Here is a 24,150-nt window from a genome sequence, read left to right on the forward strand (position 1 = left end):
AGCACAACTTGATAGATTCCAAAATACAGTGTGTACTAGAAAGTTACTGTATATAATCAATCATTATTATTTTTATATATTATGGAATTTTAACTGAAAAGGAATTCCAGTATAAAAATTCAAGCTGACTCTTTTGAGTTTTTAAAGGTGTACAGTTATGGCTATTACTATTAGCAGTACACTGTACTGTACTTGGAATATCTAAATTCATTTCCTTCCTTTTAGCAAATTACCCTACAAAAAGATATTTAAGTTTTTATAGTAAACTGATTCCTTATTTGATAAATCTTTAAAAAACAATTCTCACATATAACAATATTGAAGTCTTTACTCAAGGTATTTGTCATATTTACAGTACATTGTACAGAATGCTGAGATAGTAGACACAGCAGCACTGGTCCATAAACTTAGAAAAGTTACCATTCAGAACTTTATATGATTAATTATGTGGCCTTGTCCATAAAGTACAGTAGTACCTCGAGATATGAAATTAATCCGTTCCGAGGCGGCCTTCGTATAATGAGTTTTTCGTATCTTGGAACACATTTTACATGTAAAATGGCTAATCCGTTCCAAGCCCTCCAAAAACACCCCATTAAATTTCATAATAAAGCTAAATTGACCTATAAACAATGAAATACTACAACAATTTGGACCATTCAATACCTAAATTAAGAATAAAAATCCAAACCTGTAAATAAAGTGTATAATTAGTGTACAAGAAATATTATTACTGTAACGTAAAATGTCGAAGCTTACCTTTCGAGTGAGGCTATCTCTGAAAGTGGCGGCAGAGGAGGAGGAGGACAAATGGCAGATTACAGAATTTCAACTTCATCACCACTTTCAACGTTCTGTTTTTCATCACTTGTTCTTCCTTTTTGCTTTCAACTTTCTGTTTTATCACCTGGTTCTTCCTTTTTGCTTACTCCTGCTAATGCTAAAGGCCTCTTTAAAAAATAACTATCCAAGGAAGATTGCTTCTGCCTGCTTTTGACAATGTTCCTGAAATGACTCAGGCAAACGTCATCGAACTGCGCAAGCATACGACCTGTGTGAGCCTTTTCGGGGTGTCTTTTTTTCTATGAACGATTGCACTTTATGAAAAGCGGCTAAGACCTCCTTAATTTCTGCCGTTGTCATAGGCTCCTCCTCTTCATCGCCGCTGCTGGAGAACTCCTCTTGAACGACATTATGTGACATGGCCTCCAACTCCTTCAGGTCATCCGTCGTAAGCTCCTCTTGGTGCTCCTCGAGAAGGTCGTTGATGTCGTCCTCGTCGACGACCAGCCCCATGGACTTGCCGAGTGGCAACGATCTCGTCAAGATCTGGTTCCAAAACAGTTTCGGGATCGTCAACTGTTTCGGACTCAGCAGCACCAGCTTCGCCCACGTCGAATCCCTCGAAGTCTCGGTCGGATACGGCATCAGGCCAGAGTTTCTTCCACAAGGAATTCAAGGTTCGCCTCGAAACCTCCTGCCATGCTTGGTCGATGAGTCGGATGCATATGACGATGTCAAAATGCTCCTTCCAAAATTCACGCAAGGTGAGGTTTGTGGTATCGGTGATGTCGAAACATCTTTTGAAAAGATGTTTCGTGTACAGCTTCTTAAAGTTCGCTATCACTTGCTGGTCCATGGGCTGGAGGGGAGAGGGGTGGTGTTGGGCAGAAGAAAAAGAATCTTAACGAAGGAATACTCCGCTAGGATATCTTCCTCGAGGCCAGGAGGGTGGGGAGGGGCATTGTCCAACACCAGCAGACATTTCAGGGGGAGGCGCTTCTCTTGCAAAAAACTCTTCACAGTCGGGGCGAAACACAGATTTACCCACTCGGTGAACAAAAGCCTCGTTACCCAGGCTTTTGCATTAGCCCTCCACATCACTGGAAGCTTCTCCTTCAACACTTTGTGGGCCTTGAAGGCTCGAGGAGTCTCGGAGTGATACACCAGTAGGGGCTTCACCTTGCAATCCCACTGGCATTCGAACAAAGTGCGAGCGTAAGCCTGTCTTTCAATAGGCTTATGCCCGGGTAGCTTCTCTTCCTCCGTGATGTACGTCCGACGAGGCATTTTTTTCCAAAAAAGGCCAGTCTCATCACAGTTGAAAACCTGCTGAGAACTGTAGCCTTCCTTGGTCATCATCTCGTCGAAAGTCTTCTTAAATGCTTCAGCCGCTTTCGTGTCCGAGCTGGCAGCCTCCCCATGACGCACCACCGAATGGATGCCAGTCCGTTTACGGAATTTCTCGAACCAGCCATGCGAAGCCTTGAACTCTGGGGTTTGCGTTGAAGTCCCTTCCCCTCCGTCGTTCTTCCGCCTGCGCAATCAATTGCCGAAAATAGCTCTGGCCTTGTGAGCGATTGCCGTCTCCGTTACTGTATCGCCAGCGATTTCTTTGTCTTTTATCCAGACGAGGAGCAGCCGTTCCATCTCGTCGTGCACATGGCTCCTCTTGCTGGACAAAATAGTGATGCCCTTCGATGGTGTAGTTGCTTTGATGGCATCCTTCTGTTTAAGGATGGTGCCTATTGTTGAGGGATTACGGCCGTATTCCTTTGCGATCACACTCAATCGCATACCAGCTTCGTACTTCTTTATGATCTCCATCTTTGTCTCCAGAGACAGCATGCGCTTCTTTCCGTGAATTTCAACTTTCTTGGGACCCATGACTACGTTAATTTACGTAAAGTTACACAAATACGTAATAGTACAGTCTTCACAACACGATAATATGTACTGCAACGAAATCACTAACGAGTTTACGTTACTAAATGAAATCGTTGGAGCGAATGAATGCCGAATGCGTACAGTAAAGTTTCGGGTGCGAAGTGGCCGAGCTAAGGCACGCCAACACGTACGTATAGAAGATGCATGATGGGAGGGATGCTGTCCAATCAGAGAGAAGGATCTCATGGCTTGGCTAGCATCAGGAACCAATGGGAGAGCAGGAGGATGGTGGCGAGTCTACGATAACTAAGATGGCGGCGTGCGGCGCGAGTTTCAAAATTGTTATGGGGCGAATCTCGGACTTTCAGAAACCTTTCGTATCTTGAAAACTTTTCGTATGTAGAGCAGTAAAATTTTTCGTCTTTGCTTTCGTAACTTGGATTTTTCGTAAGTTGAGCCTTTCGTATCTCGAGGTACTACTGTAATTACACTTTTTGCACATTGTAAACTGATATTTAATACATTAAATTACACTAAACATTGAAATGTATTTACAATGTTTAATTCATGAATGAGACACGATGAATAAATTTGTTTTGATTATCTCTTAAGATGAAACAAATGATTATTCATTTACCTATCATGATATTCATTAAATAAAATTTTGGCAATTCATGGTACGTTTAGTAGAAGTACATTCATAAGCAGCTCCTTTAGACAAAAAGGCTTGTCCAGTAGATTATGTGTAATAACCTCAGTTGTCTTACAGTAAAAGGGTACATGATTTAAGCAAGTGGTATGTATATATGAACTCTAATATTAGACTAGGTCAGCTAGAAAAATTTAATATTTTTTTTTCTTAATCTTACCTGCTGAGACAGGGGGGATGGTTTTATAAAGCCCTTGGGTATTGCATGCCCTCAAATACAGTAGTGTAAACAGACTGCAAAGTTAAAATTTTGATCTCTCACAGGACTGGTATTTAATTTTAGGGAGAGTAAGTATCTTACCTAGCATATTCTCCACAGTAGTTTTGGGAATAATTTTGTTCTGAAGGCATACATGTAAACTTTGATATTTATATCAGTCAGGCTTTGATATTTATATCAGTCAGGCTTGTCACTACATATGGAGGTTTCTAGAATGGTTTATAAATGGAGCATCAATTTTATATAACCTAAAATCCTTGTTCATGTAGTTGGTTGAGTGGGAGTAATATATTTTAACTTAACAATTCATTTAATTTGGGGTAGTTGCTATAAATCACCGTTTATTGGCTAATCAGCATTTGAAATTATTAAGAAATAGTTTTACCGGAACACTCTTCTCCAAGTCCTTTTGATTAGCACAAATTTTTAACTAATAGAGGATGGGAAAATATAAATGCAGCAGTTGAAGTAAGGGCTCCTTATGTTGTGGAAAGACTTAAGAAATATAAATCAGTTTTATTTGATATGCAAAGGTAAATGATGTGAGGTCTAACTATGCAGCATAGTACATAAGAGTAAAACAAAGGGATTTTGACGTAAGGAAAAATCTATTTCTGGGCGATTGGCTCGTGTCGCCAGCGAAATATCCTTTAATCTATTATTTCTAGGGTAAATGTACTAACAACATACCAGAAGAATAAATAAATAAAATAAAGAAAAAGGTCAGTATAACTGACTCGCTCACCTCCAGAGGGTGTCGGTATGAACACTAGGCGAGTGAGACCACTACCACGAGCCAAATACCAATAGAAATCTCCCACAACAAAAACCCTCCATGAGGAGAGCCGACCCACAGAGTGAGCAGCTCGTACTACTACTACTCCATCCCATGCTGCCGACTGCTGCGCCTTCTAGTGGCCATCCTGAAGTTAGCAGACAATCTTGGGCGAAGGGATGGGTAGGGTGGGATTTCGCTGGCGACACGAGCCAATCGCCCAGAAATAGATTTTTCCTTACGTTCAAAATCCCTTTTCTGGGCTCAGCTCGTGTCGCTGCGCGAAATCGTACCAGAGAAATAGCACAAGATTGTAACAAAAGAAATAAAACAAAACAGAATAGGTCTCAAATAAAAAATAAAGTAAATATAAAAAAGAGTATAATTGCTAAAAAGATACAAATACACAGTGATACAAAATAGAAATATGCTTAAATTACCCTTAATTCTAAACATGTTTCTTATCATAAGGTAATTACATATGTACAGAGGTAAATGGCTTACATGTAACAAAATAGTATCTGTGTAAAAGCATGTATCAAAATATATAACAGCAATTAAAAATGAACAAATTAAACAACAATGATAATATGTAAGGAATGCATATGACTTAATATACAAAACCCGTAACCATCATAATTGAGATGTATCCCCTAGCATAAAAATAAGGGGGTAACATCCATGAGATCAAAATCCATAATCATCTGTGAGTGTCCCTAGCAAAAAATAAGGGGCACCCACTACATCATCATCAAAGCAGCTAAGACACCAGGTGAATGTAAATGAACACGGTAGGAATAGACGAAACTGTTGGGTGAAGCAGGTAGAAAGGAGGACTGAATCTTCTACTACAAATTAACTAGAATCAGGGGAAACTATGTTTCCCGCTGCTACTGCTGAAAATTTCAGAGCTTCCAAGGACTTAAGGTAATGGCGTTTGAACACTGTCGGCGATTTCCATCCGGTATACTTTTTCAACTCATCGAAGTTCATGTGTTGGAAATAATTAATTGAGGTGGCTACTGCCCTGACATCATGTGCTTTCGGGAAAGAGTCAGGATTGGCTTGCTTAATAAAGTACAGGATTTGTTGCCTGATGCCTTTAATGGATAAAGTTCCACCTTTTTCCCTCCTAAAGAGGGGACCCGATGAGGATGAGGAGGTCCTGGACAGAAAGGCTCGTAAGGTTGTAACTGGGCAAAGAGATACATCTTGTGGAAGGGGTAGTACCTTCCAAGGTTCCCACCTCATCAAAGGATCTTCATTCTTTGCTAAAAAGCTACGTTCCGGAGAAAGTAGTACTTCTTCCCCTGTGGGAAGGAATTGAATATGATCCGGATCTCTGGATAAAGCCGACAGTTCTGAAATTCTTGCTCCTGAAGCTAAGCTTAATAAAAACAGGGTTTTCCTAAGGCGCATTATAAATAAACGAGCATGTGTCATTATCGGTTTCTGAAGCCAGTTTAGAACATCGTTTAAGAACCATGAAACTGACGTAGGCCTTACAGAAGGTCTAAGTCTAGCACATGCCTTAGGAATAGACGAGAAGTTAGGAATCCGTCAAGTCTATGTTGAACCCAAATTGAAATATCTTTTTCAAGGCTGACTTGTTTGTCGTAATCGTGCTAGCTGCTAAATCCTTTTTCAAATAAGGATCTGAAAAAGGATATAGCTGAATTAACTGTCATGATTCTAATATCAGATTCTCTCAGGAAGATTGCTAACTTTTTGACAGCAGCATCATACTGTCTCAAAGTTGAATCCCTTTTATCGGATTCCAAGAAGAGAATATTCTGAGGGTCAATATTCGCATCTCTTTTTGCCGCAAACTTCATGAAATCCATAAAGTTAGGGTTTTGAGAATCCCTGAGGAAGCGAACACAGTCTTCGTTTGTACTGACTGGGAGAGCCTGGATGGGATCCGAAGAGGACGAAGGCCAGCTCCAGAATTAGGGGATACCAATTGCTCTTCGGCCAGTCTGGGGCTACTAGAGCCACTTGACCCTTGAACGTCCTGAGTTTGTTTAACACTTTCATGAGAAGATTCACTGGAGGAAAGACATAAATCTTCTTCCAGTTGTTCCAGTCCAGAGCCAGGGCGTCCGTGGCATAGGCCAGAGGGTCCAGGTTGGGGGCTACGTAACAGGGGAGCTTGTGATTCGCTTGGGATGCGAAGAGATCCACCTGTAGCCCTGGGACTCTTTGAAGGATCCATTGGAACGAACTGTTGTCCAGAGACCATTCCGACTCTAGGGGTACTGATCGGGATAACGCGTCTGCTATGACGTTTTCTCACTCCAGCTATGTGAGTGGAGGAGAGATGCCAACTGAACTTGTCTGCCAGGGAGAAGATGGCTACCATCACATGATTTAGATGACGTGACTTGGAGCCTCCTCTGTTTATACAATGTACTACCACTGCGCTGTCCAGAACTAGCTTTATGTGGGAGTACTTTGGTGGGCGCAACCTTTTTAGAGTCAAGAACACTGCCATTGCCTCCAGTAACGTTTATATGGAACTGACTGAACTGAGGTGACCAAGTTCCTTGAACCTTTTAGACCTGGGAATACCCTCCCCAACCGCTTAAGGACGCGTCTGTGTGGATGGTAATCCCTGGTGGAGGGAACTGAAGGGGTACTGACACTGACAAATTCTGACTTTCGCCCACTGGCTGAAGTCGATTCTTTAGAATCAGAGGGACTGAGGATAGTTTGTCCCTGGACCTGACATTTGCTCGTGAGCGCCAGATTCTGGTTAGGTCTTTCAGTTTGGCTTTCATTAAGACGTTTGTCACTGATGCAAACTGGAGAGAACCCAGGATCCTCTCCTGAGCTCTCCTTGACGCCAGTTTGTGACTTAGAAATTGCTTGACTGACTTCGCTATTTCTTTCCTTTTGGTTGATGGAATCGACAGAGTATGGGAGGATAGATTCCATTGAATGCCCAGCCACTGAAAGTCTGACTCTGGAGTGAGTCTTGACTTGGTCCTGTTTATCTTGAAGCCTAGATATTCCAGGAACTGAATCACTTTCAGTGTGGCTCTGTTGGCATTCCTCGACTGTTGGCGCCCAGATCAACCAATCGTCGAGATACGCTACTACCATAATCCCTTGTGATCTGAGTTGTTGCACTACCACATCCGCTAGTTTCGTGAACACCCTGGGTGCCACGTTGAGTCCGAAGGGAACTACCTTGAAGGAGAATGTCTGGTCTCCTATCTTGAAAACCCAGATATGGACGGAAGTGTCTTGCAATAGGGATATGATAGTAGGCGTCTGTAAGATCGATAGAGGTGGTGACGGCCCCACGGGGAGGGGAAGTAGGGTCCGCACCTGTGAGATCGTGAGCATCTTGAACTTGTCGTAGCGGATGGCTAAGTTTAAGCGGGACAAGTCTAAGATTACTCTTCTTTTTTGTGAGCCTTTCTTTGGCACGCTGAACAAGCGACCTTGAAATTTTAATCTCTTGACTCTCACTATAGCTCCTTTCTGAAGGAGGTCCTCTGCGTACTCTGTCAATTCCTTGGAAGGAAGTTGACGGAAAGGTCTGGATGGAGGTGGGTTCGTCAACCAGCTCCAACCCAGGCCTTTTTGACACTATGCTCTGAGCCCATTCGCTGAAGTTCCACCGGTGGCGAAAGTGGAACAGCCTCCCTCCTACCTGAAGTTCTTCATTGGTTCTGGTAACCGCCTCGGCCTCCTCTGAAGTGCTTTCCCCTGTTAAAGGGGCCTCCCGATCCTCTCCCACGAAAGGAACGCTTACCTCTGCCTCCCTTACCCGACGGGTCATACTTCTGTGAAGCTTGACTCTCGAAGGCTTGATTGTAAGCTGGAGAGATGGCGTAAGAGGTGGAGGGCTGAGGTTGAGGGGATATCACATAAATTGGCTGTGATTGAGCCTTAGAGGTGGAAGGTTGGGCTGTTTGCACTAAGGGTGGCAACGCTGGAACTTGCTGAGGAAAGCGTGACTGCTTCTTCTGGTAAGGATGGAAGCGCCTAGGTTTCCCCCGACCCTTACCTTTAGGTGTTAGGTCTTGTCTTCTCTTAGCTGTAAGGCCCCAACGGTCCTTCTTAAGGCTCTGGTTCAGCCTCGTAGCCTCTGACTGAACTTCCTTCACCATAGCTTCTGGGAAGAGATCTGCTCCCAGATGTTAGACGAGAGCAACCTATTCGGTTCATGTCGAATGGTTGCCTCTTGTAGGACATGCTTCCGACAATTCGTTCTAGCAGTGGCAAACTCAAACATATCCGACTGTACCGTTTGAGTCAGTGCTTTGGTCATGAGCTTAAAAAGCGGTTCTGAGCCATAAGCTATGGTTGCTACCTCGGACATAGCCATAGAGTTAATTGATCTGGCTAGTCGCGATTTTGCGTCAAATTCAGCCTGAATAAGGCTATCTGGGAGCCTGGGTAGCTTTTCACCAAACTGCTCCATAGCACAGTCCGGTTTGAGTTTGCCAGCTGAGAAGGTGTTTGGCAAGTCCTCCCACAATTCTCCGGCTGAGGGGAGCAACGGAGATGTGGGATCTGCTTCCTTCATTGAGGCATGGGGTCCCCCTTCTGGGCCGCTGGGATGGTAGACCTCGCGATCTTTGTCAGGAACGGGAGCGGGGTACTCTCATCCATTGTGAAAATGGTAAAGGGACTCTTGAAAGGTTGTATCCTGGTATTGGAACAATCCATGTCCTCTAAACATCTGAGCCATTCTCTCTGAGCCTGGTCTCGTGAATAGAGGACTGTCTCCTTAGGCACCCTATCATCCCGAACCATGGCTGAAGCTGTAAGCCTTGCGTAGCCTATGAACGGAGGCTGGAGTCTACCGGGAAAGAACTCGAAGTCCTCTATCCTTCGAGTTCCGAATTCCGGTATTGAAATGAGACCGTCTTGGAAGGGGCGTATGACGCTACTCTCCATGGATTGTTCATCGAGAACGGAGGTAGCGAGTCATACGGAGGAAGCTGAGTTCCACTCGTATTGGAAAGTGAAGGAGAGGCTAGAGGGACTTCTCTCAGTCCGGCTATAATGGAGTCCTGGGAAGTAATCCTATCCGACAGACGAGAGATCATTTGCTCCATGCTACTCTTTAGGGACCCAACCAGGTCGCCCACCTGTTGCAACAGGCAGCATTGGAGTCCAAGGACCGGAGCTGCTGCGGAGGTGGAGGGGTGGCTCTGAATCGGAACCAAGGGTAGCGGAACTGGAGACTCTGCCGGGGGTGCGAGATCTCTCTCTGGAGGATTTACAATCCTCGAGGCTTAGAGCCGGAGCTAGAAGTTTTAGACTTGTCTGCTCCGGGATTCGCAGCCGGAGACTTACGTGGAGGAGGATGGCGCGAAGTCGACTCTTAGACGACGACGACGTCTTAGACAAGGATTTCACTGCTTGACCCTTGACCTTAGGTCTAACCGAAGCGTCAGGAGGAGAATACAATTCATTACCTGTAAACCCTTGGAAGGATGGAGAGGTTGCAGGAGTAGAAGAAACAGTCACACCCAAGGGTGACCCTTGGGTGTCCACCCTACTTACCTCGACCAACAGGTCGTCTACACCTACCATAGGTTTCTACATTAATATCTAAAGTCGCGACGTCTGTGGAGATATCCTGGTCTTGATCAGTTAATGAGCAGCCAGCTGTTGTTGGATGAAGGCGATAGTAGGGGCCGCCTCTACTGGGTCGACGTATCCTGTCGCCTTGCCTCCGGGGAAGATTAACAGCGCCAACCGCTTCTCCAAGATGTAAGGCATACCCTTGGCGGCGTTCTTCCCAAAACCGCCGACCCAGGCCCGCAGGGTTGCCAGTGCGGTATCCTTCACTGCCGGCGCCTGGAAGAGAGGCGTAGGTTAGATTTAAGAATCACTTAAACTAAAACTTAAATATAACTTAAACTTAGATGCCTTAAGTTAAAGTGGATGATGAAAACTTAAGCACTAAAACAGAAGCGGAGCAGCTACCGGAGATGGAATACTCACCCCTTCTAAAAGCTGCTCACCAGATCGTAACATATGGTACACGTCTCATGGTACCAGACCTGGATGTCCCCGTGCAGAGTCGCGCATGGAGCATGGGGACCGGCAAACTTCGTGTCCACATGGGTCCTGAAGTGTGGCGGCGCATCCCGGATGCTCACAGTTGGTGGCCTGTAAGTGGGAAGACACATGAGTATCTTAAAGAATAACACTTACAGGCTAAAGGACAGAAGAACTCCGTTGCATGCCGGAGCTCGGAAAAAATTTTAGCATAACCCCCCCCTGCCCCGCCTGAATAGGCTATAATCCCGGAGAATCCGGTAAAACATGTAGGGGAGGGGGGAAGAGGTTTAAGGTACTTAAGATAAACTTATAGTTAATCTAATAACTCTTAAACCTAAAACTCAAACGAACCGGAGCAAGTCCAGTGCGTAGCGGAGTGTAGTAACTCAGCAATACGGTACGGTTAGCAGGGACCCACTGTATGTTCCGGTCCACCCTACTGGGTGGACAAACAACTTCCCGCTGGATGCCAGGACTCCGATCATGAAAGGAGACCTAGCAAGGTCGGGAAGAGCGAGGAGACATACAGGCTCGAGCGAACCGGAGCGACCAGGAAGCAACGGATGGGGGGAAAGGCCACAGTACCCCCCATCACATTACCACCGGGGGGCCGGACCGAGAAGCCGGAGAGGTCGCGTCCAGTCTGGGTCTGTCCCGTCTCCCTGGTCCCTCCGCCTGGGGGGAGAGAGGGAGGCATGCTCGGGTATGAGGAGCGAGCGTGGGCAGACTGCCCCACCCTCCCCCGACTCTATGGAAGAGCGGGAGGAGGGGGGAAGGGGACTGGGCAGGCGTCTGGCTGTCTCGTGATCGCGTAGTGACCACGAGACGGTTAGGCTAAAATAAGACAACCAAACCTAGGGACCAACCAACTGATCAGAGATAGCTATCGGGAAGCAACTGAACTGAAAAGCGGTAGCATAGAGACCCACTGGCCAAAACCGACTGATCAGAGAGATGCTATAGGGAAGCAACCGAACTGATGAGCGGTAGCAAAGGGCTCAAGGAGAGCCAGGACCTAGGCTAAGCCAGACGCCCAACTAACCTAAACCATAACAAATACATGGTAATAAAATAAACAAAAGAAAGAAAAACAATAAAGTAGGAGAAAAAATCCAGGAGTGTACGACTAACTCGAAGGAAAGTCTACCACTCAACAGCTAGTCAGAGGCCGATACTAAGAGCCGGGACTAGGGTTTTTTTTTTTCTTGGAAAGTGGAAGAATCCTACATAAGGTAAAAGACATGCATGCATGACAAACCTGAGTAGACAGTACCCTAAGTAAAAACGGATAATAAATATAGAGCGTACATAGAGAATGGGATGTTCTAGGTATGGGAGACCGAGAACGAACCCACCACGTGGCAGAACCATGCTGCCATGCTTCCGACCCCGAGTACGTATTTATACCTAAAAAACGGCAAATACTGACCGAGGGCCGGAAAAAACCCTAAAACTCCATAAATACTGAGTACTTAACTTAGCTGCTGCAATAGCTGCACGCTCCATCATAGATAAATCCAACGAAAGGGCACAAAAAACACAGAGAGAAAAATATCACGTCTGCTCGTGATGCTAACTGAAAAGGATGGCCACTAGAGGCGCAGCAGTCGGCAGCATGGGATGGAGTAGTAGTAGTACGAGCTGCTCACTCTGTGGGTGGCGGCTCTCCTCATGGAGGGTTTTTGTTGTGGGAGATTTCTATTGGTATTTGGCTCGTGGTAGTGGTCTCACTCGCCTAGTGTCATACCGACACCCTCTTGGGGAGGGTGAGCGAGTCAGTTATACTGACCTTTTTCTTTATTTTATTTATTCTCTGGTATGTGTTAGTACATTTACCCTAGAAATAATAGATTAAAGGATATTTCGCGCAGCGACACGAGCTGAGCCCAGAAAATGGTATTTATTTATGAATTGTAAAAATTATTCAGAGACCCTGTCTATTTTTATGGCTTATTTTTAATTCTTGTTCCCAGACTTTACTATAATATTTATTTGAATGGAGTAGTGGGTGTTTCACTGTACAGTACGTACTATACTATTGATAATACTGATTGCTGATACACAGGCCTTATTATAAGGTGCTTACCTAGACTGCAGCACAAAAACTTGAGCCTTGTGATGCCTATTCCTGAGTACTACTATCACCTCTTCATTAAGTTTACTATATGGTAAAGTCTTCGAGCTTCCAGTGTGAGAGGGAATTTTTTAGAATAAATTTTGGAACCATTCTTTTTCAGAATGCATAAAGGATACTTAAAGGCTGTCAAAAGAAATATTAAAAATTATTTCACATTTTCCAATATGATTCAGTGGTCCCCCTGTATTCGTAGGGAATGTGTACCAGACAAACCCCCCCCCCCCCCCCCCCGGCACGATAGTTGGAACTATTATAAAAATGCTCAAAATGGTCTATTTTGTTAATTAAAACTCAAGAAAAACCAAATAAAAATTATCCTTTTTTTTTTATAGTTTTTATCACAAAAGTGCATTTTATGATGATAAAAAAATAGGTATTTGTGGATATATATCCTAGAAAACTACAGCAAATAGGCGAATTTCCTGTGAATAATGTGGGATATGTTCCAAGGAGAAATCAACGAATGCGTGAGTCCGCGAATACTGGGGGTCCTTTACTGTACAGAATATTATAATTCTAGCTGTCCACCACTACACTGCATTATAGTTGTACATGTAGTTGTATGTCATGTATGCAAGTCCTAGCGGTATGTGTGGCCTAATTCCTCAAGATATGATTTTTCTTACTTTATTATCATGCCATTGTATAAAGTAAAGCTTATAATTAAAGCTGTAAAGAATTCAACAAAAAATGTCTTAATCATAAATTTGTTACATACTTGTTCCAGTTCTCTAGCAGTTTACCTAAAAATTCACTCTATGTATACTTGTTATCTCCCCCAGTCCTCCCATACTTATTTTTCATAAACATGTTGTTGTTCTTTGCACATCAGCAGTACAGTACGTACTATCATTTATGTCTTCACACTTATCACTGATGAGTTGAATATTAAGACAACACACAACAATGATATTTGCAAGTATACAACCCATCACATCTGTACAAAGTGGCAAGGCAGAGAGGAATGTCATACTCTGGCATTCAAAGTGGTGGCCAAGTCCACACTGATCTTACTCTTTTCACTTGGTGAAACTAATCCAATTAAGTGAAGAGTTTTGTAAGTAGCATTCCTTCTGTAGTAAAGGTAATTTAACTTGGTGTTTTAGGATATTATGATTGATCATATATATAGTGAATCTGCTGAAGGAAAAGATTAGTTTATATTGCGTGCATTTTTATGTTAATTCCTCCATTACAATCTGCATACTTAAAACATATAATGTAAATATCAGAATTCAAAGATCTTCATGTAGGCAGCATAACCATTGTAAAAAGGTTTTTGTTGGTCTTGTTGCATTTTGAATTTGCTATTACTTACTTATGTTGCATAATGTTAATTGTTGTATTTTGAAAATTAATTGCCTGAACTTAAAGAAGAAAGTCACCTTATATAGGAGGGCAGTTTGTTTCTAATTAATTAGTATACATTAATTGTGATTGTGAAGACTAAAACACTGTTTATTGCTTACTTTGTAGTTGAATGTGTGCTACTACATCTAAAAAGCTGTTTATTGTGCATTAAACTATTTGTGGTTTGTGTACATTTTGAGTAATGTTTTGTCAAGTGGAATGCATCAGCTTGTTATTTTATAAATATAAATGAATTTTGTAGTATACGTACTATCTTTCACCAGGAATTTTATGAACAAGTTAAGTTTGTCAAAGTCCTTTTTATTTGCTCATGATCCTGTGAAGTATTTTTGAAATAAGGACTCAAGTATCTGAGCCTTTCATAGTTCAGATGATGTGTACAGCATGGTTTTGAAAATAATACCAAAACAGAATACATTATGTTTGTTAACTGTTTGAAGTCAATATTATGAGTTTATTTAGCAATTTTTAGCAAATTTTCTTGTGTATGGGAGAAATGCTCTAAGTGTTGTAAATATTGTACATATTTCCATTGTTCTGGGCTTATTCTGGGTATAAAGTTGTGGAGATTGCAGAAAGAAACAAAGTGTTACTTCTGTTCTTTGTAAGAACTTGAGGCCTCAGTCATTATATTTGATGTTCATTTTTGTTATTGAAGAAAATTTGTAGCTTTTGTGATTCTGATTATTATCTTTAACCTACTTGGAAGTCAAGGGTCAAAGCTGTAATTATGTTAACTTTTTAGATTAAATAAATAATTTGTATTCATGTCCTCCACTAATTTTTTGTGTGATTATTCAGCAAGTTAGAATTCATACTTAGTATAATTTTATCAAATTGTTAATTTTCAGGGTGGGTTTTTATTTCATTTTACAACATTAACTAATTTTTTCTTTTTTTTTTTTTCTTTTCAGTCGAAGAGAAGAAAATCCATTGGAACTGGATTGTCAGAGTCACTGGATTTGATCAACCCTAGTTCCTTGTTTTCATTTAAAGCTGTCAAGGGACTGGAAAAGAAAGGTGCTGTACTATGTTTGATTTTAAAATGAAGCTTTGTTACTATTTTTGACATACCATAGTACAGCCATAATTTTTCTCACTGCACTTTTAGGTACGCACATTAATTTTAAATGTTTCGGGATAAGAGGATTGTGGAACTTTGTGTAGTATTATAGTAATATTCATATTTTCTCTTCAGATCGAGAAAGGCTAACTCAACTTGGATGGGTGTACTTCCTTTACCTCTTTTTGTACTCTGGTTTAGAGTTTACTATGACTTTTGTGACACACCACAAGCACAATTATACTTCAATGGACCAAGGCCGAATGTTTTCATACTTGGGCGTAGTTATGGCCTTGATGCAAGGCGGATATGTTCGACGGGTCAAGGATGGGAACGAGAAGAGTATGAGCATAAAGGTAATGCTGTTTAGTCTTTCCCCACAGAATTTAGGTATCTAGATTATACTGTACTTAATTTTTTAGAATATTGTTGCTAAATGAATGTGCATAGATAATGTAGCATATAGACACTCCTCTCTTAATGACCAAGTTCCATTTCCACAACACAATAATAAGTGAATTGGTCGACAAGTAAGGAATCTCCCCCCCCCCACCCCCTAACTACTCCCCTCCATCTCCTTTTTCCTCCAATGGATAATTCAGATTGTGACTGAATTTATGATTAGTACTTAAACTTGCAAAAAATAAAAATAAATTAAAAAAAAATAAATAAATACAATTGTAGGTTACAAATACATGACAACAAAAAAAGGGATTTTGACGAAGGAAAAATCTATTTCTGGGTGATTGGCTCGTGTCGCCCTATGAAAGATCCTTAATATCATTCTTTCTAGGTAAAATTAGCCTAAAATTACCAGAGAAAAACAAAATTAAGAAAATGTCAGTAAAACTGACTCGCTCACTCTTAAAAAGAAGTGTCGGTATGATAATAGGGGCGAGTGTGGAACACTACCACGAGACAAACACCAATTAGAACTTCCTATCAGAATCCCCCAAGAGAGAGCTGATACCAACGGGCGATGCAGCCTCTACTACTACTACTAGAGGACGCCACGGACAGCAGCGCCCCTAGCGGACATCCTTAAATAAAACAACTAAATACATCTTGTCCTGCAAGGGGGGAAACAACCATAAAAAAGGGGGGTTGTGGTTGTTTCATAGGGCGACACGAGCCAATCACCCAGAAATAGATTTTTCCTTCGTCAAAATCCCTTTTCTGGGCTCAGCTCGTGTCGGCCTATGAAAGAGTACCAGAGAAACAGACAAGATGGGAAAAAAGGGACAATGAAAAACAGCGTAAAATGATGGATATAATATAAGTAAATCAATTACAGCATACAAACTAAGCACTTAAACTAACTTATACTAAAGAGTAAAATAATAGAACGTTAGTAATCTTAAAGTACTTAAATGGTAATTACAGTAAATTACAGTGATGCATGTAATATAAACAAAAGGGGATTTACTTAACAAAATTACAAAATATACAAACTCATGTGTCCTACCCTAGCATAAAAATAAGGGTAGGTACACTGAAATCCATCATTAATACAATAATTGCAAAATATACAAACATATTGTGTCCTACCCTAGCATAAAAATAAGGGTAGGTACACTGAAGTTCATCATAAATACAAAAATGGTGAATATATACAAACATATTGTGTCCTACCCTAGCATAAAAATAAGGGTAGGTACACTGAAGTACATTATCAGTACAAGTGTGGGTGTCCCTAGCAAAAAAATAAGGGACAATCCACTATATGATTCAACGGCTAAGGCTATGATATTCGAGTAGCCTGGCGATAGGGTGAGGCATGTTGGTTGATGTAGGTAGAAAGGAGACCTGGATCTATACTACAACTACTATACAGTATCAGGGGAAACTATGTTTCCCGCTGCTACTGCTGAAAACTTTAAAGATTCCAAGGACTTTAAATAATGCCGTTTAAAGACTGTCGGGGATTTCCATCCAGTATACTTTTTTAAGATCCTCAAAATTCATATGTTGAAAATAATTAATCGAGGTGGCTACTCCTCTGATATCATGTGCTTTTGGGAATGATTCAGGGTTGGCTTGCTTAATGAAGTAAAGGATTTGTTGTCTAATACCTTTTACTGACAAGGTACCACCTTTTTCTCTCATGAAGAGAGCACCTGAGGATCTTGAAGAAGTACGAGATAGAAAGGCTCTAAGAGTTGATACTGGGCAGAGAGAAGGATCCTGTGGAAGTGGGATAACCTTCCAAGGAGCCCACCTTGCAAGAGGATCCTCATTTTTAGCTAAAAAGCTACGATCCGGAGCAAGTAGAACTTCTCCTGATGGGAGGAATTCCACATGACCCCGCATCCCATGGATAGAGCCGACAGTTCTGAAAGACATTCTAGCTCCCTGAGGCTAGGCTTAATAAGAATAATGTCTTCCTCAGGAGCATTATGAATGTACAAGCTGAGTTGTCAGTATCTGAAGCTAATTTGAGGACATCATTTAAGAAACCATGAAACTGTAGTAGGCCTCTGAGAGGTCTAGTCTAGCACAGGCTTGGGGATAGATGTGAAATAAGAATCAGTCAGATCTATCTGAAAACCTACTTGAAAGATTTTCTTCAAAGCCGACTTATGAGTGGTAATAGTGCTAGCTGCTAACCTTTTTCAAACAAGGATCTGAAAAAGGATATAGCCAGGTTAACTGTCATGGTTGTAGTGTTCGATTCTTTCAAGAAAGATGCTAATTTTTTAACAGCTGAGTCATATTGTCTAATGGTTGACTCTCTTTATTCTGGATTCCAGGAAAGGAAGAGAATATTCTGTGGATCAATATCAGCATCTTTATTAGCCGCAAACTTCATGAAGTCCATAAAGTTAGGGTCTGGAGAATTCCTGAGGAAGCGAACACAGTCCTCATTTGTACTGATTGTGATAGCTTGGGATTGGGGATCCGTTGAGGTCGGAGACCAAGTTCCAGAAGGAGAGGATACCAGTTGCTCTTGGGCCAGTCCGGAGCAATCAGAGCTACTATCCCTTTGAAAGACCTTAGTTTGCTTAGGACCTTCAAGAGAAGATTCACTGGAGGAAAAATATAAATTCTCCTCCACTGATTCCAATCCAACGACAGGGCGTCCGTGGCATAAGCCAGAGGATCCAGGTTGGGGGCCACATAGCAAGGGAGCTTGTGGTTCGCTTGTGAGGCGAAGAGATCCACTTGAAGACCTGGGACTCTCCGGCTACCCACTGGAATGACCCGTCGTCCAGAGACCACTCTGATTCCAGAGGAACTGACCGGGACAGGGCGTCTGCTATCACATTCCTTACTCCTGCCAGGTGAGTGGCAGACAGATGCCATTTGTGCTTGTTTGCTAGAGCAAAGATGGCTATCATGACATGATTCACATGCTTGGATTTGGACCCTCCTCTGTTGATGCAATGAACTACTACTGCAGCTGTCCAAAACTAGCCTTCGATTGAGACTTCTTCGGGGGAAGCAGTCTCTTCAGTGTAAGAAATACTGCCATTGCTTCCAACACGTTTATGTGGAGCTGGCGAAATTGAACTGACCAAGTCCCCTGAACTTGTTTGAACTGAGAGTATCCCCCCCATCCGGACAGGGATGCATCCGTGTGAATTGTTAACACTGGGAGGGGATATTGAAGGGGTACTTTCTTGGCTAAGTTCTTTACTTTTGACCAAGGCCGTAGTTGGTTGCGGAGGATCTGAGGGATTACTGACAACTTGTCTCGATATTTGGAGTTTGCTCTTGACCGCCAAATTCGATTTATATCTTTCAGCCTTGCTTTCAGAAGGATATCCGTCACCGAAGCAAACTGAAGAGACCTAGGATTCTCTCCTGGTTTCTTCTTGACGTTTGCTTGCATTTGAGAAATTGTCTGACAGATTTTGCTATTTCCTTCCGTTTGGCCACTGGAATTGACAGATTGTGGGAAGACAAATCCCATTGGATTCCTAGCCACTGAAAACGAGATTCCGGAGTAAGTCTGGATTTCGTTTTGTTTATCTGAAACCCCAGATGTTCCAGAAAGTGAACTACCTTTTTGGTGGCTTTGAGACATTCCTCGACTGTTGGTGCCCAGATCAACCAATCGTCGAGGTATGCTGCTACCATGATTCCCTGAGCTCTCAATTGTTGAACAACCACTTCTGCTAGTTTTGTGAATACCCTGGGGCTACATTCAGACCGAAGGGCATCACTTTGAATGAGAATGTTTGATTTCCTAGCCTGAATCCTAGGAATGGGCGGAAGTGCCTGGCTATAGGGATATGATAGTATGCGTCTGTAAGATCGATGGAGCATGTGACGGCTCCACGCGGAAGTAAGGTCCTTACTTGCGAGAGGGTAAGCATCTTGAACTTGTCGCAACGAATGAAAGAGTTTAGCTTTGACAAGTCTAAGATTACCCTTCTTTTGTTGAGCCTTTCTTTGGCACGCTGAATAAGCGACCTTGAAATTTTTAGATGTTTGACTCTCGCAATAGCTCCTTTCTGAAGGAGTTCTTCCGGTAATCTGTCATTCCTTTGACGGTATCTGATGGAATGATTTGATTGGAGGAGGATCTTTGATCCAACTCCAGCCCAATCCTTTGGACACTATGCTCTGTGCCCAATTGCTGAACCCCCACCTGTGGCGGAAGAGGAACAGCCTACCCTCCTACCGGGGAGCCTCATTGTTGATGGGCGGGTTGGCCACCACGCCCTCCTCTGAACTGTCTGCTCCTCGTACCCCTTCCTGCGCCACGTTGACGAAAGTAACCTCTCGCCCTACCTCTCGGCTGAGTGTAGCCTTGAGCCTCATATGCAGGGTTGAAGGCCGGCGAGATAGCGTAGGAAGTGGATGGCTGAGATTGCGGGGGCAACAGGAGGATAGGCTGGTTCTGCTTTGAACTGGCAGGTTGTCCCTGTTGGGTAACCGGGACCGCCTGCACAAATTGCTGCTGTTGCTGGAGTTTTTTATATGGCTGGAACCTCTTACCAGCCTTCTTCTGTTTCTTGCCAGCAGTGGGAACGGATTCCTGTTTCCTCTTTGAGGAAATACCCCACCTAGCTCTAAGGCTCTGGTTGAGCCTAGCAGCTTCATGGTGTACCTCGTTAACCGCGGACTCTGGGAAGAGATCCGCTCCCCACATGCTAGCGGCCAAGAGTCTATTAGGCTCATGCCTAATGGTACACTCTTGTAGGACATGTTCCGGCAGTTCCTCCTAGCCTGGAAGAAGTCAAAAGCGTCCGTTAGAACCGTCTGGAACTGAGATTTCGCCAGAATCTTGAACAGCGGTTCCGTAGCATAAGAGAGGGCAGCCATTTCCGTTGATTATAAGGGAATTGAGGGACCTGCCAAACCTGGTTCGCGCATCAAACTCTGCCTGGATTAGGGAATCCGGCAGCCTTGGTAGTTTCTCGCCGAACTGGTCCATGGCGCAGTCCGATTTGAGCTTTACCAAGCGTGAACGTAGCTGGCAAGTTCTCCCACAATTCTCCGAAGGCCGGGAAGAGCGGAGAAGTAGACTCCGCCTCCCTCAACTGTGGGATGGGCTCATCCTTGAGGACTGCCTGAAGGGACTTCTCCCACTAATTTCGTAGCGAACGGAAGAGAAACCTCCTCTTCCGTCGCGAAAATAGTGAAGGGACTCTTGTAGGCCTGGAGTTTGGTGTTCGTACACTCCCAGTCCTCAAGGCAGTGAACCCATTCCCGCTGAGCGTGATCTCTACTATACAAGACCGACTCCTTAGAGATCTTGTCTTCCCTCGTCAGAGCCGGTTGGCGTCAGCCTAGCATAACCGATGAAAGGCTGCGTCAGACCCGGAGGGTAAAACTCGAAGTCCTCAATCCTTCGAGTTCCACACTCCGAGATAGAGATCATTCCATCTTTGAATGGAATGGAGCGTAGGCAGCTACTCTCCATGGGTTCTCCATAGAGAAAGCTGGCAAAGAGTCATAAGGCGGGAGTTGAAGAATCCCAGTGCTTGACGCTGGGGAGACTGGGGAGGAACCTGAGATAGCCCAGCTACTCGGTCCTCATTTTCTCTCATTCTGTTAGAGAGATCCTGGATTGATTGGCCAGATTGAGACAGAGTGTTTGACAACTGTGCAAACATCTGCTCGAAACCGTGACCCCAGAGCGGAGATTTGCGAGCCTACCAGCACGCCCACCTGTTCCATCACCCCTGCTAAAAAAAAAAAAAGCAGAGGGATCAAAGGTGCTGGTACCTGCTACCCCTACCGGCGTAGCCGGAGTGGAAGCGGTGGAGGCGGGAGAAGGCAGTGACTCGGCGGGAGCGCGAGCCTTCTCCTTCGAAGCCTTGCTTCTGGCGCTCTTTGGGTGAGAAGAGCTCGGCCTTGCTTTCACCGCATCGGCATAGGAAGTCGACGACTTCTTAGCCGAAGAAGACGAAGACGACTTCTTAGAAGTCGTCTTGGCTAGAGTCTTCGGTTCTCTCTGTCCCTTCGCCTTTGGGGGTACAGAGAGAGCGGGAGAGCGGGTAGGGATCTCAGATCCCACAAAGCCTTGGAATGAAGCACTAGAAGAGGGGACAGGAGAAGATCCAGAAGCACCCAAGGAAAGACCTTGGGCGCCCGACACACCTACCTCTACCAACAAATCCTCCACCCCTACCGCCATAGGCTCGACGTTCAGGTCCAGGGCAGCGACGTCCGGGACCGACTCCTGGGAGGCTACGACCCCAAAGGATTGCTGGAGGTCTTGCTGGATGGAGGCTATCAGCGGGGCAGCGGACAAGGGGTCAACGTAGCCCGTCGACTTGCCCGCGGGGAAGATCTGGACGGCCAGCTTCTTATCCAGAATGTAGGGCTGGCCTTTGGCGGCGTTCTTCCCGAAGCCGCCCACCCACGCTTTCAGGGTGGCGAGGGCGACTTCCCTCACACCGGTAGCCTGAAAGAAAGGCGAGATTAGCTGCCAATGGTGGAACAGGGTTAACAAACTTACGACTAAAAGTTGTTAGTAAAATGATAAGTAAGCCTATAACGGACTTACCCCATCTCCCAGCTGACCGACCAGGTCGTAGCAGATGGCGCAGGCTTCAGGGTGCCAGACGATCGTCTCGTTGTAGGACGTGGCACAGGGGGCGTGAGACCTACACTCATCATGTCCACAGGGGTCGAACAGCGTCGCGTTACACGCTGGGACCTGGCAGTTGGTAGCCTGTAAGTGGAAAAGTACATGAGTACCAAGTAAACACTTACAGTCTAACAGATGCTCCGCTGGTGCCGGAGCGATAAAGTTAGATTAAACCAGAGCCCCGCCAAAATACGTGTGGTAACCAGGTTGGTATCCTAGGCTATGGCTCCGCTGATGGCGGAGACACAAAAGGAAACCAACCAGGAGTGGTGGTAATGGAAACCACGACGGAAAATAGCGGGGATGGTAGATAATAATAATAATAATACACAATTCATTGTAAAATATTGTACAATTAGGGTATATCCTTAAATTAATAATAATAAAACAAACCTCTCTCCACCCGTCTACTAGAAGAGTGCGTAGGTAAGAAGTAAGCTCCCTTCCGGTAGCGGGGGAGAGATATAAGGATATAGTAGGCAAGCAACCGACCACTAGTAGTGCCCGCCCCGCCCGCTAGCGGAGCCAGTAACCTATAACCAAAGGTGCCCCGGCTGCGACGGAAGGCTCCTTTCGTATAGCAAGGGGGGTGGCTGAGCAACTGGGGAGGGGGGGAGGGAGGTCTCGGCAAAACACGGCGGGAGCGAGAGAGAGGGGAGGGATGGCCTACTCCTCCCCGCCTCACCGGCTACCCGCATGGAGACCCTGTACCTCATGAGTGGTCGCCCTATACCCCCCGCTGGGAGGAACCCCTGGCCACCTCCGAGTAGGAGAGAGAGAAGGCGACTGAGGTTGTCAAGACAACCAAGGGGTCCCCCAGCTCCTCCCTATACCAGAAAGGGAGGGCAGGGGCAGGGTAAGGTGCGATGGAACACGTGACCGCAAGTGGCCTAGGCCGCGAGCAACACAACCGTGAGAGGGCCACGTGAACCAAGCTGAACCAATACAAGGAACAAGCACCTAGGCTAGCCTAACACCCTAAATAAAATAAATATACATCGAAAAGATGGAAGAGACACTTTTAGTAAAAGAGAAAGAAGCCCAGGAGGAGGCAGACTGTTCCAAGAAACAGAAGCCTACTCGGAGCCAGCGATAGCCGATGAAGAGCAAGAGCCGGGATGCTGGGCCGGAATAAAAATAATAATAGCCCTAAATACCGAACTAAGAGAATGGTATAAGGGCTAAACTAGCTAAAACTCGATGTAAAACAATGAACGTGATAAAGTAAGCCCATAAGTATAAGAAGTCCCAGTATGGAGGACCGGGAATTCTTACGAGGCAGCATGGCCGCCACGAGACAACCGGGGAACCGTATATGACCTATTAAGAGGAAAATACTGGTACCCGGAAGATAAAAAAGTGGTAAAATATTACTTATGAGTTACTTAACTTAGCCGTGGCAATTGCAGAGCGTTCCATCGTAGAAAATAAGGATAAATCCTGAGATAGCACAACACAAGGAAAAATGCGTCTTGTACGAAGCGCTAAAATTTAAGGATGTCCGCTAGGGGCGCTGCTGTCCGTGGCGTCCTCTAGTAGTAGTAGTAGAGGCTGCATCGCCCGTTGGTATCAGCTCTCTCTTGGGGGGATTCTGATAGGAAGTTCTAATTGGTGTTTGTCTCGTGGTAGTGTTCCACACTCGCCCCTATTATCATACCGACACTTCTTTTTAAGAGTGAGCGAGTCAGTTTTACTGACATTTTCTTAATTTTGTTTTTCTCTGGTAATTTTAGGCTAATTTTACCTAGAAAGAATGATATTAAGGATCTTTCATAGGCCGACACGAGCTGAGCCCAGAAATAATGATGATGATAATGTTAGGGACTGAAATAGGCTTAGTTCCAATTTAAGTATCATTTTTACTGGTTTAAGTCAGTAGATGAATTTTCACACTTGCATAAACTGTTAACAGAATACATTGTTGGATACAGAAAGAATATATAAATGGAATAAATATTTTACCTACAAAGTTGTCTATAAAATTTTGGCCATACAATCTAACAGTCGACCCCCGCTATTCGTGGACTTGCCTATTTACAAATTTTTCTATGGAACATATATACACACTATTAGCAGAAAATTGCCCTATTCACAGTATTTTCCACTGAGAAATGTTCACGAAATTACTGTATT

The 24,150-nt window shown here is 44.1% G+C and overlaps 1 protein-coding gene across 1 annotated transcript in view; it reads left to right on the top strand.

Annotated features, from left to right (window-relative positions):
• The window catches only part of LOC135213009 (major facilitator superfamily domain-containing protein 10-like), a 74,833-nt gene that overhangs the window by 45,567 nt on the left and 5,116 nt on the right, over window positions 1-24,150 (top strand). Inside the window, exons 6-7 of the mRNA XM_064246788.1 lie at window positions 14,824-14,929; window positions 15,108-15,328. Coding sequence (XP_064102858.1) covers window positions 14,824-14,929; window positions 15,108-15,328 — 327 coding nt within the window. The remainder of the gene's footprint in view (window positions 1-14,823; window positions 14,930-15,107; window positions 15,329-24,150) is intronic.

This window comes from Macrobrachium nipponense, chromosome 42 (assembly GCF_015104395.2).
Source record: "Macrobrachium nipponense isolate FS-2020 chromosome 42, ASM1510439v2, whole genome shotgun sequence".
NCBI lineage: Eukaryota > Metazoa > Arthropoda > Malacostraca > Decapoda > Palaemonidae > Macrobrachium > Macrobrachium nipponense.